Source organism: Saccostrea echinata, unplaced genomic scaffold, assembly GCF_033153115.1.
Source record: "Saccostrea echinata isolate AGI-Se365-2 ecotype Australia unplaced genomic scaffold, CSIRO_AGI_Sech_v1 ptg000002l, whole genome shotgun sequence".
Lineage (NCBI taxonomy): Eukaryota > Metazoa > Mollusca > Bivalvia > Ostreida > Ostreidae > Saccostrea > Saccostrea echinata.
This window is the reverse complement of record NW_026889751.1, coordinates 23,372,501-23,389,360: the sequence shown is the minus strand read 5'-3', so window position 1 is coordinate 23,389,360 and position 16,860 is coordinate 23,372,501. Positions and strand designations below refer to the sequence as shown.

Genomic DNA, 16,860 nt, shown 5'->3' with positions numbered 1-16,860 from the left:
TTCACACCAAAAAAAAATTCATTAGGTTTAGAATGCACGAGTATTTAATTGTCAAAGTGTTTGCATAATTGTGTGTTTCTTTGTTGTATACATATACCTTCAGCTGAAAAGTTTCTTTGAGAAAAATTAAGCGTTTTGTTAACATTAACTAGTAAACTATGTTGTAATATACGACGATATTTTGAAATAGATGGAAGTGCCGATCCCGATGTTAAAATTTAATTTTTAGCATTTTACTCACTGTCCGTAGATATTAAAGAAAATATTTCGTCTACCTTTTCTGCATAGTGGCATTTTTTTTCTACACTTCATTTTTTAGCGATTTTTTCTCCATTGTTTACTTCTTATCATAGCCTGTGCTATTAATACCGTCACGCGACTTTTCATACAAACGGGACGTAACTCTAAAACATTGTGATTTCGATTGAATTTAAATCAAACAGACGTAATATTTTAAATTTAATGGGCAACTTAAAGTGGTATTTTTTGTTCCATGCAAATCTTTCATGTACACAGTCTCGCTTGATTCAGTGTATATTAACCCGGAAAATAAACGTTTTCTATCAGAAAAGATGTAGCCTTCAAATCGTGTATTGTCTGCATATTATACAAAAGTTTCACGTACTAATTTTTCCCGGCATGGCTTTATTAAGAGTCTGACTGCATATTTATTCTGTAAGGTAAAGGCGATATAAATATCATGTATATTCTTTATTTTCTGTTGCGTGGATGCTGTTTTGTCAATGCAAGAATAAAATTGATAACAACAAAGAGAATTGATTGCCTAATTTTTCAAAAACTGTTCATTTATTGCTTTCATAAACACTTTCAAACTCGTTCATGTAATTATCTACTTTCTTGTGACCAAAGGGGACAATTTCATGTTACCTGGCCAGCGGCTAATTACGGTACACCCAAGTAATTATGTCGGATTTCCCAGGTGAAATTGAATGTAATTATCTACTTTCGTTGACAAAAAAGCGCCGGAATTCGGAATGTACAGTGGTCGGAATATACAGTTTTTATTATACATAAATTATAAAGAAATTTTTGGGAATAAAATATGAGGTCGGAAAGTCCAGTGTGCCGGATTACACAGTTGTCGGATTGGACAGTGGGCACTGTATAAATTTCTATTAGAAAGCTTGAGTGATCTTACAGTCATCAACAAAAGTATCCATTTACTGCCAGTGATCATTCGCATTAACAAAAATATGGTGATGAATCACTAAAAAATCTAACAAAATCCAGGGCTTTTACTCCTCCGAGTTAAAAATAGTATTATACCATAGATATACCAATCAGTTTCCTTTTGTACTCATTCCATGATCTCAAGTGAAGAAAAAGCTTAGGTATTTTTTTTTATTCACTAACCAAAATAAAGAAAAAACTTCAAAATACAGTAAAAAACCTAGGTACTGAAACCAACCTCAATTCACATGCTAGAAATATCTGCAAAATTTTTTAAAAATATGTCTTTCCCACCCAATAAAAGGTGGTTTACAGCATTCATTCAACTATCCTATATATAGAGAAAGCTTCTGTATTCTTCACTTTCCAAGAGAAAGCAAAGATTATCATTCAACTTTCCCCAGTTAAAGAAAGTACAAGTTTATATTCAACTATCCCAAGTACGAGAAAACTCGAGTATTCATTCAACTATCCAAAATAAAGAGAAAGCTTAGGTTTTCATTCAACTATCCCAAGTAAAGAGAATGTTCAGATTTTAATTCAACTATCCCACTTAAAGAGAATGCTTTAGTTTTCATTCAACAATCCCACGTAAAGAGAAAGTTTCGGTTTTCATTCAACTATATCCCAAGTAAAGAGAAAGCTTAGGTTTTCAAATGAAAGCTGAATTATTTTATTTCCATTGTCTTAATGAAAAAGAGAAAAGATTAAGTACAGTATACAGTGTTATTTTCGCCCCGTGTTACTTTCAACCTTTCACATTTGCAAGCAATTTTGCCCCGTTTTAAATTCGCCCAGTCACAGTTCTGTTTAAGAAATTATACTGTGTTCTTTGAATTCGCCCTGTTTTAATTTCGCCCACCTGTGAGTAGAGCGAAAGGGGCGAAAATTAAACGGGGGCGAAAATTTCCCTGTATACAGTATTCATTTCACTATCCTTGGTAAAGGAAAAGCTTACATATTCATTCCACTATCCTACATAAGGATAATGGTTATTCATTCCACTATTCTTTATAATGAGAAAGGGCAGATATTTATTTCATTATCTAATGTACAGAAAAATCTATGGTAAATATTCCACCATTGTAGTAGAGTGTAAACCATCTGTTTTTGCATGGCAGAAAATTTAACAGTTTTGAGACCTTCTCTTTCCTAGCGGATATTTCTCACTACAAACTACTTATTTCTTTAATTGTGTATTTGTGTAGAATTTTTCCCACCCAGTCGTGAAAATTAATAGTCAAGGATGGATTTCAAACAGCAGAATTGGCCAAAAAATTTGTCCTTTCCACTATCCTATATTAAGAAAACAATGTCATTTCAGCTGAAAGACTATGAAATACCATTTCATGGAAAGAAAAAAAAATTAAACAGGTAGGGCACAAATTTCATAAGACAATTATATCTCCATGAAAACCACAGACTACTTTAATATTCAACAAATTCAAATATTTTCATCTAACCAATCCAGTATTCAGACCACTTAATAGACAATTTAAATATTTCTCATTAAAAAAAATACTGTTAAGTAAAACTATGAAAATTGGCTCCACACCAAACAAAGGCATAACATTTTTGTTAAAGATTCTCTAATCTCCACAGTCTTTAACTTCCCAAATCTTGCCTCCTTATTGGCAAAATCTGGAGATGACACATTGTCATTAGTGAAGAAAAGGCCACCATCATTCGCCCAAGCCCCTGAACATCAATATTTCAATTTTGACCAACACATCCACCTGGTAATAAAGTTAATTACACTTGGTTCCAAGTCAGACCCAACTTGGTGGCAGCCATTATCTTTAAATTAAAATCTTCATTTCAAACAGCCTCCAATTTAACAGTACAGTGTAAACACAGCAGTTGGAGATCTAAATGGTGAGGGAAGTCATTAATTACTATGTGACCTGACCAACGTCTAGCTCAGCAGGTATAATGCTTCTAATGAAAGGGGGGGAGAAGGGGGGCTTAATTTCCCCCCACCATCTTCAGAGTGGGTGACCCAAAAATCAATATTGTACCATAATGAACACTGGGAGACAAAGCTAATTATTACAATATTAGAGAGATATACAAAGAAACATGACCCTACAACAAGAGGGCAAACAAACATGGGCTGTATATAGATATAGAAGACTATCTAGCAAGAAACATTTGTGTATTGAGGGACCTATTAAAAGCTTGTAGTGTCTGAACCACTGGTGACCTGTCCTATGTACATAACCACTACAAATCTGATTAATAAGTTTGTTGGGCAGGTAACATTGGCCGTAAGCGTCTGGGTTTCCTGGCCGAACCAGAGTTATCACCACCATTACTAGAGCAATCTATGAATGTTGAATAATCACTAGATATTTACCTAACACTTATTTCTGTAGGAAACTGTATCTTGGGTTTAATAAAATAAATATTAAATGAGAAAACTGAAGTATATGCCCTCTAATGTCTCCTTACTTTAACTGGAATCACAGTAATGCTGTTATACCATTATATAAAGACTGTGTGCACTGTTGCTTGAATATTGCATTACCTAGCCGAAAACATTAAAATTTATGCCTTTCCAGAGTTGATAATTCATTTACTGTTGCATGAAAATTGAAACATTCATATCAGTTTGATTTAATTTGGCCCAACCTAGAGCCACCCTACCATAGCCGAGTGCAGCCGAGTTTGAAATGAGACTAAACTGCATGGCATCCTATCTTACAACTTCTTAGATTTTTTGTGAATGAAAATGGAAATGAATGGAGAAAATCCTACTTTTATGCTTCTAGAGTGCTTACATTAGCAAGACAAAACTGGGACAATAGCGGGCACTGCAGGTTTAACACCGGGCCGGGGCTTGTGCAGAATATCAATGGCTAGATTTAACTTCCAAGGATAGCCACATCAGATATTCAAATATTTGTGATTTGTCAAAAGGAGATTAAGTTTTTAGGGGTGAGGGGTTGAAAACTTGTCATTATATTGTCATTAAGAAACAAATGGTCATCTTTTTGTCATAAATTAAAATGATTTTCTTCCCACTCCTGCCTGCATCTTAAACATAAAAGAAATTCATCTGCAACTGAAAGGTCACCATTTTGTCATAGAACATCTTCAATTTGTTCTAATTCCATCCTAACGTAGAATCTAGATAAAGTCAAACATACTCATAATCTAGATCAGTGTGTTTTCACTAATGGATATCCTAGCTGCTCAAAATCGTAATTATTACTTTTTACGATTTGAATTAATAATAGTAAAGGGAAAAATATCTAACTACCTTATATTGCTTTTGAAAGTGAAACAAACTGAGGGAAAAAATAGGAAGTTCTTGGTATACTACTCAATGTACCTCAACTGCAGTGGCAACTCAAGAGTCAAGAAATCTCTTCAAAATTTTAATGAACCTATTTCGATTCATTAAAAATAAGATTAAGATCTGCTTTCACCAGAGGGAATTCAGGAAGGGTCAATTACTCTAGAAAAACCATTTCAGCCACAGACAAACTTAACTCTGTTTTACCATTTCATACCAAAAAATACTCATCACCATTTGTTAAACTACCCATTAAATCTACAACGAATCTGGTTTAATGATCACTTCTCCTTTAAGGATTGTAAAGGCAAGATCACAATGTCCCTACAGATAGTCTAGGGCTTCAAGCAGACAGCCATTGCTACATAACATTTATACCTATGGGTGTTAAAAATCCAATAGGGAAATCCGACTTGCTGATTAGCGGGGTAAATACTTAATTCCATTGACATGACAAGGATGCAGTTCACATGTGTTTTTATTAGAGGCCTAAACCATAACATGCTAGAGGCTCTAAAATCATAAAACCATTTTCTAAACATTTTGCTATTTAATTCAACAAGATCTGTTGGATTACTTGCCCGATTGCTCTTTCTAATGGCTGAATGAACAGATTCGAAAATCTAACAAAACTTTTTGTATTGACCTAATCCTCTTGATTCTCAGTAATGCCTGACTTCAAGTTGTATGTTTACACTCTAAATGGCTGCATGACCAGTCAGCAAAATGCCTTTTTCCTTTCAATAATCTCTAGCCAAATACTCATTGGCAGGGGACATAAAAACACCAAGATATTCTTGAGACTTCCTTGCAGTCTTGGAGAGAAAAAATATCAGACTTCAAAGTGATCAATATGAAGGCCCTGAAAAAGCGGGCCAACACCAAGAGATACCCGTTAACCTTCTTATGAACCGAAATTCAGATCTCGATAAAAATGTATTTGCCAGTCAGCAACCCCATTGCTGCATGTTGCCGGGAAGGGTTTGGTGTATTCTTTACAAAATATTTTCTATACCTTATCATGGCGTACAGCTGGACAGGGAGGCTACATTCACAATCTACCCAAATAAGATGTTTACCAACCCGCTTGTGAAACAAGGCTTTTGCAAATAATCATATCTAAACCGTCCTCTCAGGTCACACGTACATTGAAATGAAATTTCCCTACTGATAAAATTTTGAACCAAATTGAGTGATAAAGAAATTTATAGTCAAATTCAAAAGCTGAATTTAAATAAAACTGCCGAAAAAAACCTTGACAAAAATCTCTCCATATTGTATTATTTAATGATTACGCAAATCCACATTTTAAAATACAAAAGCTTTTAATTTTAAAAAATTGTGAAAAAAGTATCGCTAAGGCTCATACGAAATCTCTGCTGATATACAGGGATTATGGTATTGGCAAATTATGATAAAACTTCAAAAGGCGGTGGGTTAAAGTAAAATATTTCATAACTATTCCTCCTAGTAGCAAGGGGAAGTATTCCCCGAGTGGTTTACTCAACACCATGTTTATTTTTACACCAACCTTAGAACCATATCTATCCTTAATTTGGGGATTTAGGTCCGGACAGAATAATCCCCCTTTAAACCCACCCAAATCCCATACACAAAGATATTTTCAAATGGGGGTTTGGTGGTTCCTTAAAATGCATTTTATTTCCCTCCTCACAACTCAAAACTTCAGAGCCTTGAGGTTTATTGGAAATCGGTCTAAGGAGTCCTGGATTCTCTGTGCTTTTTTGAGGGTCAACAACATTCTGAAAAGGCCTTTTTCAGTTTCTTTTGATTATTTTTTTTACCAATTTCAAAAATAGATTTTTATCTTGATTGAGATTTTGTAATTTTTTCAAGAAGAGAGCAAAAGCATGAGATTTCAACTTGGGAGGTATCAAAAATGTTATCAGAGGCCCAGCTTTATTCCTCCATAATAATTGAAAGCACTGCAAAGAGAATCCTGAATTATGCTATTAAAATTTGGCAAAAGTAGAGAATAAGTACTTTATAATCAAAATAACTCCATTATTCCAAAGTGTTCAAAAGCACTTGAGGAAATGACAATTTTTTTAACTTTCAAGGTTGGCTCATTCAACACACAATGAGTTTAAAGTTCATCTCAATAGTTTTGTAATAAAATGCTTAATTACGGTAAAACTATGATCAACACCCGATCATCGCATGGCCATTTTTTTGGGTGAATTTGAAACCTTAATGTTATGATGGTTTCGTTTACACAAGTAAAGAATGGAAGGTAAATATTCGCAGCCGATCAGATAAAATACACTTTGCAGTAGATTTGATTCAAACAAAGAATCGGCACATAATGAGTGGCCTGGTGGGATGGGCCGTGTCACCAATCCAGCGGGTCTCCAATTTATGAACCTTTTCATAACACAGTCTTCTTAATCATACAACATCTAATAACTGTACACCCAACTATTCAACCAACAGTAGACTGAATGAGCAACAATTGACCTGAATCATACAAGATTATACCACCTGAACGCTCATTTATTCTTTGCTATCATAATTATCCCTTTAAATAATCACAGATTTCTTGTATTATAATAGACTAACCAGTGATATCCTTTAAACAGCTCAAAATCCAACACAAACATTCTTTTAAAAACCTGTCTTTCATTTTTTAACAACATTTGGTTAAAATCTTGAAGTTTTGTTCTCCTCCATGTTACATACGATAGGCCAGGAGGAAAGAGAAATTCTGTCTACTTGATTCTTAAGAATGCATTATTATAATGATGATTTTTTTTTCTCTCTAAATTTGGTTATTGGTTCAGATACCATTCCTAATGCAGTCTTGTAGCTATACATTTCCGCTGAACCATTCCAATTTTTATAGATTTTACATTTATACACAAAGCAGAATTGCTTTCCAACTGAACAAGACATTGCAAAGGCATAAGGACCGCACTATAGATGGCAGAAATATCTGGTCTAGCGGAAAACATTCCCAGCTAACACAATCACTAGCAGCTCGCAGACCCCCGCAATCATTAGAAAAGTGTGTATTGGATTCAGAACTTAACTGATGGTGGAAAATCTGTATCACAATAGCCTTCTCTCTTTGCACTGGTGCAAAAATTAGCCTCCACTGTTCTATTTATAAAATGATTGATGCAAAAATAGCTTTCAACTCAAAAATTAACAAACAGAAGGAAAACACTTAACAATTAAGCAATGTAAAATTAAAATGAAGCACTCTTTTATTATTTTCTTTGTAACTTTGAAAGACCATGTGACTGCACAAGTCTCACATCATCAAGTTCAATAAATCTCATCAAACAGAATAACGAAATGGAAAGGAGAAAATTTAATTACTAAGGTCTAATGAAATCTAGATGAAAATCACACTCCTATTTAAAAATGGACATCAAGCGAAAAACCCAGGCTACTTAGCATATTCAACAATAGCTCTGAATGATGAAAATCACAATGCATTTCTTCACAGTTTCTGATCAAGGACTAAACTTGACAAAAAAAACGGTAACATTTCTCTTTCCTCTTCCCCAGTAGCTGGTGCAATTTATTTATTTTTCAAACAATTTAACTTCAACGAAGACAATAACCTTCAAGAAAATTCAGAAAACTAAATAAAATAGCATACCAATTTAAAAAAAAAATCAAACAAAGGTGAGTCTAAATACCCCGTTAGATTGGGTAGATTGTTTTAAAAAAACAAAATAAGGTGAGTCTAAATACCCCATCAGATTAGGTATATTGTCGGTTGAGGAGGCAAGGGAAATTTCTGAGGAGTCTCAATCCTTCAACTGGATACTTAGAGTAATTTAACATGAAAGGAGCTGTTTTAGTTCCTTTTCAGTAAATGTTCACCTCTGAGTAAACTCTTGTCAGGAGAAAAGTTCCTCTTTGTGTACCTAAAACACCTGTCCTGTAAACATTCATGTATCCAATGGAAAAAAAAAGTCAGACAAGAGCAGCATCTATTAAGTATATATGCTGATTCTACTACGCTCTTTAAAGGGGGGGGGGGGGGTGTCAAATCAACATCTGCTGGCCTTCTCTAATAGGGAAGAAAAACTTCATTTCATGTATGAATTGTGGATGAATATCAGGTTCAACTTGTGTCAAAGGTAAAGTGGCCATTTGTCTTGACTAAAATCTCTATCTCACCTAATTCTAACTTAACTCAACTTCAAAAGAGCTTCAATTAGTTTTCTCAGCACTGATCAGATGCGAAGCTGGTAGATGTTTTTGGGGAGTTATTTGTCATGATTTGATAATGAGCAATCAAAAGTAGACTTGATGCCCCATGGCCCAGCATAGGCATCCCCACCACTGATTTCTATGTATTACAGCCATTAAAATGTGTGTGATATCATACCCTAATCATAATAACTATTATGGAGCCTCCAGCGTGATTAGCAAGGTTTGCCAGCATTCCCATTTTTCATCTTTAATCCCAAAGAAGATAGGAGCTATCAAGTCAAGATTTGAAAAGATGTGGTTCCTATTACATCGCCAACCTACCACCCAAGTACCTAACATTTCACATTTATTAAACACCAATTTTCTCTGTAGAACCCTCAAACAAAATTCTGCTATCTTCCTACTCAACCTCTCTCTGTGTCTTTGGAGATCACCTCTTGAAGCATCGTGGGGCTTCCCTTTAGAAACCCTCTTAATTCAGAGTCTTTAGCACCGAAAATTGCTGAAAGCTGGAAATGTATTTTATATTGATATCTTATAGTGGTGTTTGATATTGTCAGCACAAGTTTCTTTGATTACTTTTATTCCCAAATTCTTCACTTTGCAAACACTCTAGGCATGGCATTTAGGAAATTTCAAGAAGTATTTAATAGCTAACTGACTTGCACCAAAAGTCTCCAGATTTTACAACTTTTCTGCAGTGAATGGTCTCTCTTGCATCTAGAGAAAACAGCTGCAACTAACTTTTGACTCTAATGGACTCTTCTCCCGATAATGTCATTATAACTCAGCATATTGTAATCATAAAATTCTGGTACTCACTATAATAACACTACTCTGAATTTAACGAGCATTTAAATGTTCAGTCAAAATATTGAGTAAACAGAAAATCAGCTGACTTCTCTGGGGCTGTGTAACCTTCCTATATTAGGAGTTGCTGTCGCAGAGTGAACAACCTTTCAGATTCTCATAAAAAGAACATGAATTACCAGTTTAAATAGTTTATAAATAAAATACTGAAATCAGAATCTCCTTTTAAATCTAGAGTTCAAACATGACAGTCCAGTCTTCTATAAACAACACTGACACAACTTTTTTTAGGAAAAGTGGCAAAAAGATGGACAGTTTTTAAGCAATCAACATGTCTATCCCTGAGAGCCTGCACATACAACCTATATACACTAATAAAATCCATTTTATCTACATATCTCTAATGGCTGTAAGCTTTAGATTGACTTGTAAACATACAACACCTACACTCTTCAACTATTTCTGACCTGATCACCAGTATACAGCCTAGCCAACCCAAGACAACCTACACATCAATTTCTGTAGGGCATTGACTGAACAGATACACATGCATGTGTAAACCAGCCAGAATGTTAGTGCAAAGGGACATTTAGGGCATTCTAATACAGGCAAAACACACCCAAAATCTATGAAACAAAATAATGTTGTGTATGTCTGAACCAGTAAAATAAGCATGTGAGGGCACCTGCTGACATCAGCATAACGTACCACTGTATGCAGTATTGACAGCATAACTTACCTGATTCACTGATGTTGTCTGCATTGTGAGATGAATTTGATGTTGCATTTGATTGACTAGGTGTAATGGGTGTGTCCCCAGACCGCGAGGACTGGGTGTCTTCCTGTGGCCCAAAGGTCAGGCTCTGGGAGGGAGGACGCTGAAAAAATGTCAAAGGTTAAATGTACAACTCATTCTATGATCTATATAGTAATTCATATGCTTTGTACAGACAACAGTATACAATCAATGTATACAAAATATTGCATTCACTTTTCCAAATGAAGATGAAAACATTTCTTGACTTAAAAAAATAAATGGATATATATTTTATGTGGATTTTCAACAAATACAAGTTTTAGTAACTGTAGTAACATGTAGATTTTACAATTTTTTTTTTTTAAGAAAACATGTTAACCACCTAATTTCTGAACTGCAATCATCTATACTAATCAAACCTGCTGTACATCATCACTATGATAATACTTTGATGACTAGTTTATCAAATCTAGTTCTTATCTTATAAATTGATTTTTCTGCATTTTTAAATTTTTTTTTTTAGTGTGCAATATGCAACATAACGCACTTCACATCTTTCAAAATTATGGCAACATAAGGCACATGTTCAATTTAGACAGGTGTTCCGTTATTTAATTGTCACCACCAACTCAGAATTTCACACATTCAGTGCATCGAGGTGAGGAAACATGGACGGGTATTTTTCAATGAAACTGCGACTCATCATGAATTTTTTACATTGCAGTAACACTGTAGCTAATTATGCATGGCGATCCACTGATAACATTTTCAATAGTTAATGATCATCCATGACGAGTCAGAATTAGGCAGAAAAAAAATATATTGTGAGCACTTTTATAATACTATTGTCCATTTCTACACAAAGTTTCTCAGAATATTTATCAATAATTTTGCATAGAAATAACTATTTTACATAATAATTATTGCAAAATTTATTATTTCATGGACACTCCACTGGATCAATGCCACATAACAGTCGATGATGATGTGTAAATTTTATTATAATTGTTTAAATATTCTAGTAATTTAAGTTATTGCTTGAGAATATTCATTCAAATTAACAAATTACATAAATGAATACTAATCTAAATAAACCATCTGTAAGATTATTTTTTATTTAATATATAAGAATAGTTTTTGATGTCCAAATCAATCCATTTTTTGAACGCATGACCAAAGAAATTAGTAAATTTGAGGATGGTGACGATTTTCATACTTTCATCTTCTGAATGAATCAGGAAGTACTTTTATCTAACAGCACATTCAGTATGAAACAATTACAAACAATAATGTATGGTACCTTACAATTCCATTCTCATCGCAGGTTACTGTGTCACCTTAAGAAGAAGCAAAACTTTTGACACACTTGGTTATTTAATGTAATGGATACTACTTTAAAAGTTCACATGGCAGTTGTCTCTTTTGACTGTCAAAAGGTAGGCTTGTCAACAAGTTAAGACTTCGACTGACTTGGTTAAAGTGTTCATACATTGAAGGAAATGACTTGGAAATCTGCCTTTCACAGTTGATTTATTTGAAAGAAAATGTATTCTGCTGTAACCAATACCTTAAACTAGGAGAGAGGGACATTAAATGTTTTAAAACACACAGGTCAATCCATAGAAAACTTCTCCACATAAAAACCTTTGTTTACATGACACTGCAGATTGGTTTATAGATTAAGAATTAGTGGTCTGTAAATATTAGACCATTATCTTCTGTTGCACTTACAAGCACTTCTTTTAAAGATTACGTTACATATTATTGAAATACTGAAATGCCTAGCATTTTATCTGAGAAGTACTGTAATACTTTTATAATGTTCCACATCAAAATCCCTCTCAGGTCTGGGTTCAAAAAACACTTAAGGATATCTTATTTTTGTGACAGAAGCAGGCAAAAAAAAAAAAAAAATGATGTCTGACTACAGAATTGATTATTTTTGCTTTGTCTTCCAGTATGAAAAAGGAAATGCAGGACAAGAAACTGGCAAAAGAATGTCATCAATAATTAACGATTAATGTCAATAAAATGAGAAAACAGTGATATTAAGTCAGATAGTCTCACTGCTTAAAATCTCCACTTTCTGTCATAACTCAGAAGAAATAGATAATGCAGAGCATAGCTAGATAAAGATAACACATTACAGGGACAAAAAAAATCCCCCCCGAGGGATCACTTACTTTTCATAACTTACTATCTCAGAGTACCCCAATATGTATAACCACATAATGCAATAGCTCAGATTAACTGGTTAAAAAATCAGGAGCCATACAACACTGTGATATTTATAGAGGCAGGTGGACATGCTAATATAGTGATGATTTTCTGATGGTGTGGATTTACTGCTGATGATATGAAAAATGTTCACCTTGAAATAAGAGATTTTCTATGACAGCCACCCAGTGACATCAATGGAGGCAAACTTTTTAAAGTCCCGGGTGATAGATTTTGGCTGATTATTATCTGACGCATACCTGTCTGTTTATGTCACATGGCTTTACCCTAGCATTGTCTGCTTGATTAGGCAAACAACTATATGTCTAAAACACTGTGACTCTAGATGGGCCGATATCCTTCTTCTGTCATCATATCAAGATTGGCAAAAAGACAAATATATCAAGCAAAAGATCCCCCAGATTATCATCTTAACAATTCCTTCTTATTGTTTTACAGTACTTCTCATTATCTTTTGATATCTTTTTTTATAGGGAGATGAATATCACTAATCTTTGCTTATCATCCTCAAACATATTCAAGTAATTCATGCTGTAAGCATAATTTCGTCAAAGGACTCAACCTTATCTACAATAATATTTAAAACTGTATAATGTATCCATTGAGATGAGTCGACTAATAGATAAACCCCTGTATACATAACCCCATTTTTTCGTCCTTAAAAAAAGGAGCTGTCTGAAATACAAAACGTCAAAATATAAATGTTCGATGTTTCATAGGGGAAAATTTATGATTATCACAGCTAAAAGTGATATTAAAACCCTGTTTCTCTCATCAGAAAGTGGGGAATGAGCCGGCGGGGATTCTCTGTAGAGGAAATATTGACAGAAGAATGCCCTGGACAATAGTTTTATCAATACATGTAGAAAATCTGGCCATCCTGCTGAATGGCGGAATGCTCAGACGGTTCGTTGTCCTTTTCTACCTCCATAGAGTGGAGATTCTTGCAGGGGGAATAACTCTAATCACACTACAAACATCTGTTTTGCGATCAAATAAAATAAATATATTTTTAAGTTTAATAATCATTGATACATAATTTGGGACTTTATTACTCAATCATCACCTGATCAGTATGGGAGAAAGTATGGAAAAGTGGGTGGAAAAAAAATTGAAAACGGATATGGATGGGAACTAACGCCTACTTAGTATTGGCTTAATTTTTTGGAGTATACATAGCTATTGACACTTTGTATCGTGTACAGTACTTAATTATCTCACCCAGTGTTCTTGTTGATTTTTGGTTATTTCTTCCCTTTTCCAATAATGGCATTAAAGTTTTATTTTGTAAATTGTGAAAACGATCAGGAAAAAGGATCATACACTCCACAAAAAAGACTGCTTGAACTTCCCTATTATATTTAAATAAACATTATACAACTGTAAGAAAATCAATAAAACACGCACATTATTCTGTGCTAGGCTGCGAATTCCTGGGAAAAATCTAGTGGTCGATGGCCAATAGTCCTCTCCAAAATTAACTTGACCTTACTCCGTTCCAGGGTTATTCAATTTTGCAGGGGGTTAGGAAGCGACACTATACGTTGATGACGCAGTGACTGGCCAATTCTTAGTAATTCGATACAATACTTTCAAGGCGATGATTATTTTATAACAATTAATAATCTGGGTTTTAGAAACACAAAAATACAATTACTAAATATTTCATGTACATCATCTGCCTCTGTTGAAACAAATGTTTATTTTAGAAGCCTTGACATGTTACTACATTTATTGCAACGGCTTCCAAGCATAGACATAAAACCAACTATTCAGGAAAATAATAAAGCTCACTTTATAGCATCCATAACATACATTTTCCTATCATATACCAATAGTTATTGCACCATACAGAGCTGTACAGTGTGGAGGGGAAACGATGCACACTTACATACTGCAATCACAACATTAGCTTCTCTCTATTTTCCCCATGGCCCAGTCTGGGTTTGTAGAAGTCCTGCTAAGACTCACAAAGCATATCTTTCTACTTAGCAAATGACCTTCTGTCTCGCTTGTCTGTGGCGGATGCTTTTTTGCGTTTGTTAGTAACACCGTTTCATGCCTTGCACGTCCAGCTGCGAGTCGTAAACACGTGTGATCACAGGCGAAGAGGTGAGAATGGCGGAGTCTTTTTTTTTCTCTTTACAACATCGGCTTCTGCCTTGAACGTTTTCAAAAAGATAAATACGACCATAAAAAAATCTTGTTATACCTTTTCGTGTTTGTGTGAAAACTAATAAGAAAACTAAAATAGTATAATTATTAATCCGGTGTATCATTTAAATTCTGATGGAAAAAAACTTTATTTCGTGATTATGATATCCCATTATTTTGTTCGGACTGAGATTTGGGTTTGTTTTTTTTAAGGTTCCTCCTTTTTGATATTTAACTATCTACCTTATTCATCAATCACATTGGATTTAAATTTAAACATTTTTAAAACTGCAATCTACTATAAAATATTGATAATTTCAACAATTTACAAAAACAAAGAAAAAAGTAATGATATTTGGGTTTGTTTTTTTTTTTAAGGTTCCTCCTTTTTGACATTTAACTATCTACCTTATTCATCAATCACATTGGATTTAAATTTAAACATTTTTAAAACTGCAATCTACTATAAAATATTGATAATTTCAACAATTTACAAGAACAAAGAAAAAAGTAATGGAACATTGAAATTGAAATAATTTTGTTATCTTAATTAAAATGAAATAATTTACATCAACAATATTAACTGTTTCATGCATAACACAAATTAAGCAGGTCTTGCAAGGTAATGATCTGTTGTTGTTTTTTTAAAGAAGGTATTAATCAAAACATTGCTTAATGTTCGAAATAATATGTTGAAGAAATTCTTATCTTTGTAAAGTGATTTCTCGCGACAATTTCAGTGTATGTAAATTTTCTAATCCTACTTCTTTATTTACAAGAAAATAAACGATCAACAGTTTTCTTTACTGAACAATACTATTCTTTCCATAAATTCTTTTTTTTTTGTTTTGAATTTTCCTCCTTTTTTTTATTTACATATTTTATTTAACACTATCGACAAATATTTGGGACTAGCACGTTCCGTAATCTGACAAGAGATAACTCCCAACAGCATTGATCGACTAGAGTCTTCTCACAACCTATATATCTGTTTATTTTAACATTTCTGATGTTTTGAATATTCGCATGCATATTATTATTATCACAGACAAAAATCAACATATAGCTGGGTGTTTTCTCTTCTTTTTCTATGTTCATTGGCAGAATCTCTTTCCACGGCAGTAAAACACGTTCATTACGCAGAAAAAAAACCTTAGTCTTATCTAAATCATTGACATTCGTTTAGTGCATATTAAATATGAACACCCTATGACGTAATTATTCAACATTGTTCAAGACAAGAAAAAATCAGAGCTAAGTTGGTCTATTTACGTACATAGTTCTTCGAGTGTGATAGCCCCATTAACAAATATTTGGGTTTTCGCGACGTTTCTTGGAATTTTACTATTTTCTATTATGAGCGTTCTATGCAGGGAATATATATATATATATATATATATATATATATATATATATATATATATATATATATATATATATATATATATATATATATATATATATATATTACATTATATTATATTATATTATATTATATTATATTATATTATATTATATTATATTATATTATATTATATTATATTATATTATATTTTTGCAGTGAAAAATAACGCTTTGTATTAGTAAACTGATCCATAACCCACCTACCCACCCCCTTTGTAATCTGATCGGAATCACTCTCAAGATAAGATTAATTGTAAAAGAAAGAAAGTTTACTCGCTTCTTTTGTTAGTAAGCAGGAAAAAATATTAAAAATATATCCGTAAGTAATTAAAGAAACAACATGATTCCCGGAGGAGTTGGATGAACAACACGTGTTTCCTCTAACAATATTTCATCATTTTCTATATTTATATGTACCTTTATTGTAAGAATACTGATCATACTATTGGAAACATATTCTGGGTCAAGGTTCCTATAAGGTCAAAGTCTATGCCATTTTTCTTAAATATTATAAATTTCTGTCAACGTCTTTCCATGCAAATAACCATCAAGGCCTTAACTTAAAAGTAACATTGCAAATTTAATTTGATTAGGACTAAAACGTTACACTAATTTAAGCGACATACATTGTAATCGTGTTAGATAAATTATAAATCAAAGATTAAATACGATTTTTATCATGGATTGCCGAGATTTAAATTAATCATGGGTCAATTAAAAAGAAATTATTTGTCCTTATATTAATGACAATCGAATATCTGATAGTATAAATTAATTCGAATTTTTAAAATACTTGTTTGTTTTTAATGTCATTGTT

General features: G+C 33.2%; 1 protein-coding gene and 1 long non-coding RNA gene across 5 annotated transcripts in view; both read right to left on the bottom strand.

The window, feature by feature from the left end:
- Nucleotides 1–16,860, bottom strand: part of LOC133175040 (homeobox protein Meis1-like) — a 64,931-nt gene that overhangs the window by 26,854 nt on the left and 21,217 nt on the right. For all 4 annotated transcript variants that reach the window (XM_061310137.1, XM_061310160.1, XM_061310143.1 and 1 more), the window contains exon 8: nucleotides 10,230–10,368. In XM_061310137.1, the coding sequence (XP_061166121.1) occupies nucleotides 10,230–10,368 (139 nt within the window). The remainder of the gene's footprint in view (nucleotides 1–10,229; nucleotides 10,369–16,860) is intronic.
- On the bottom strand, nucleotides 12,767–13,375 carry LOC133175061 (uncharacterized). Its single transcript, XR_009719219.1, has 2 exons — nucleotides 13,346–13,375; nucleotides 12,767–12,829 (listed from the first exon to the last, which is right to left on the bottom strand). It is a non-coding gene; the product is annotated as an uncharacterized LOC133175061 (long non-coding RNA).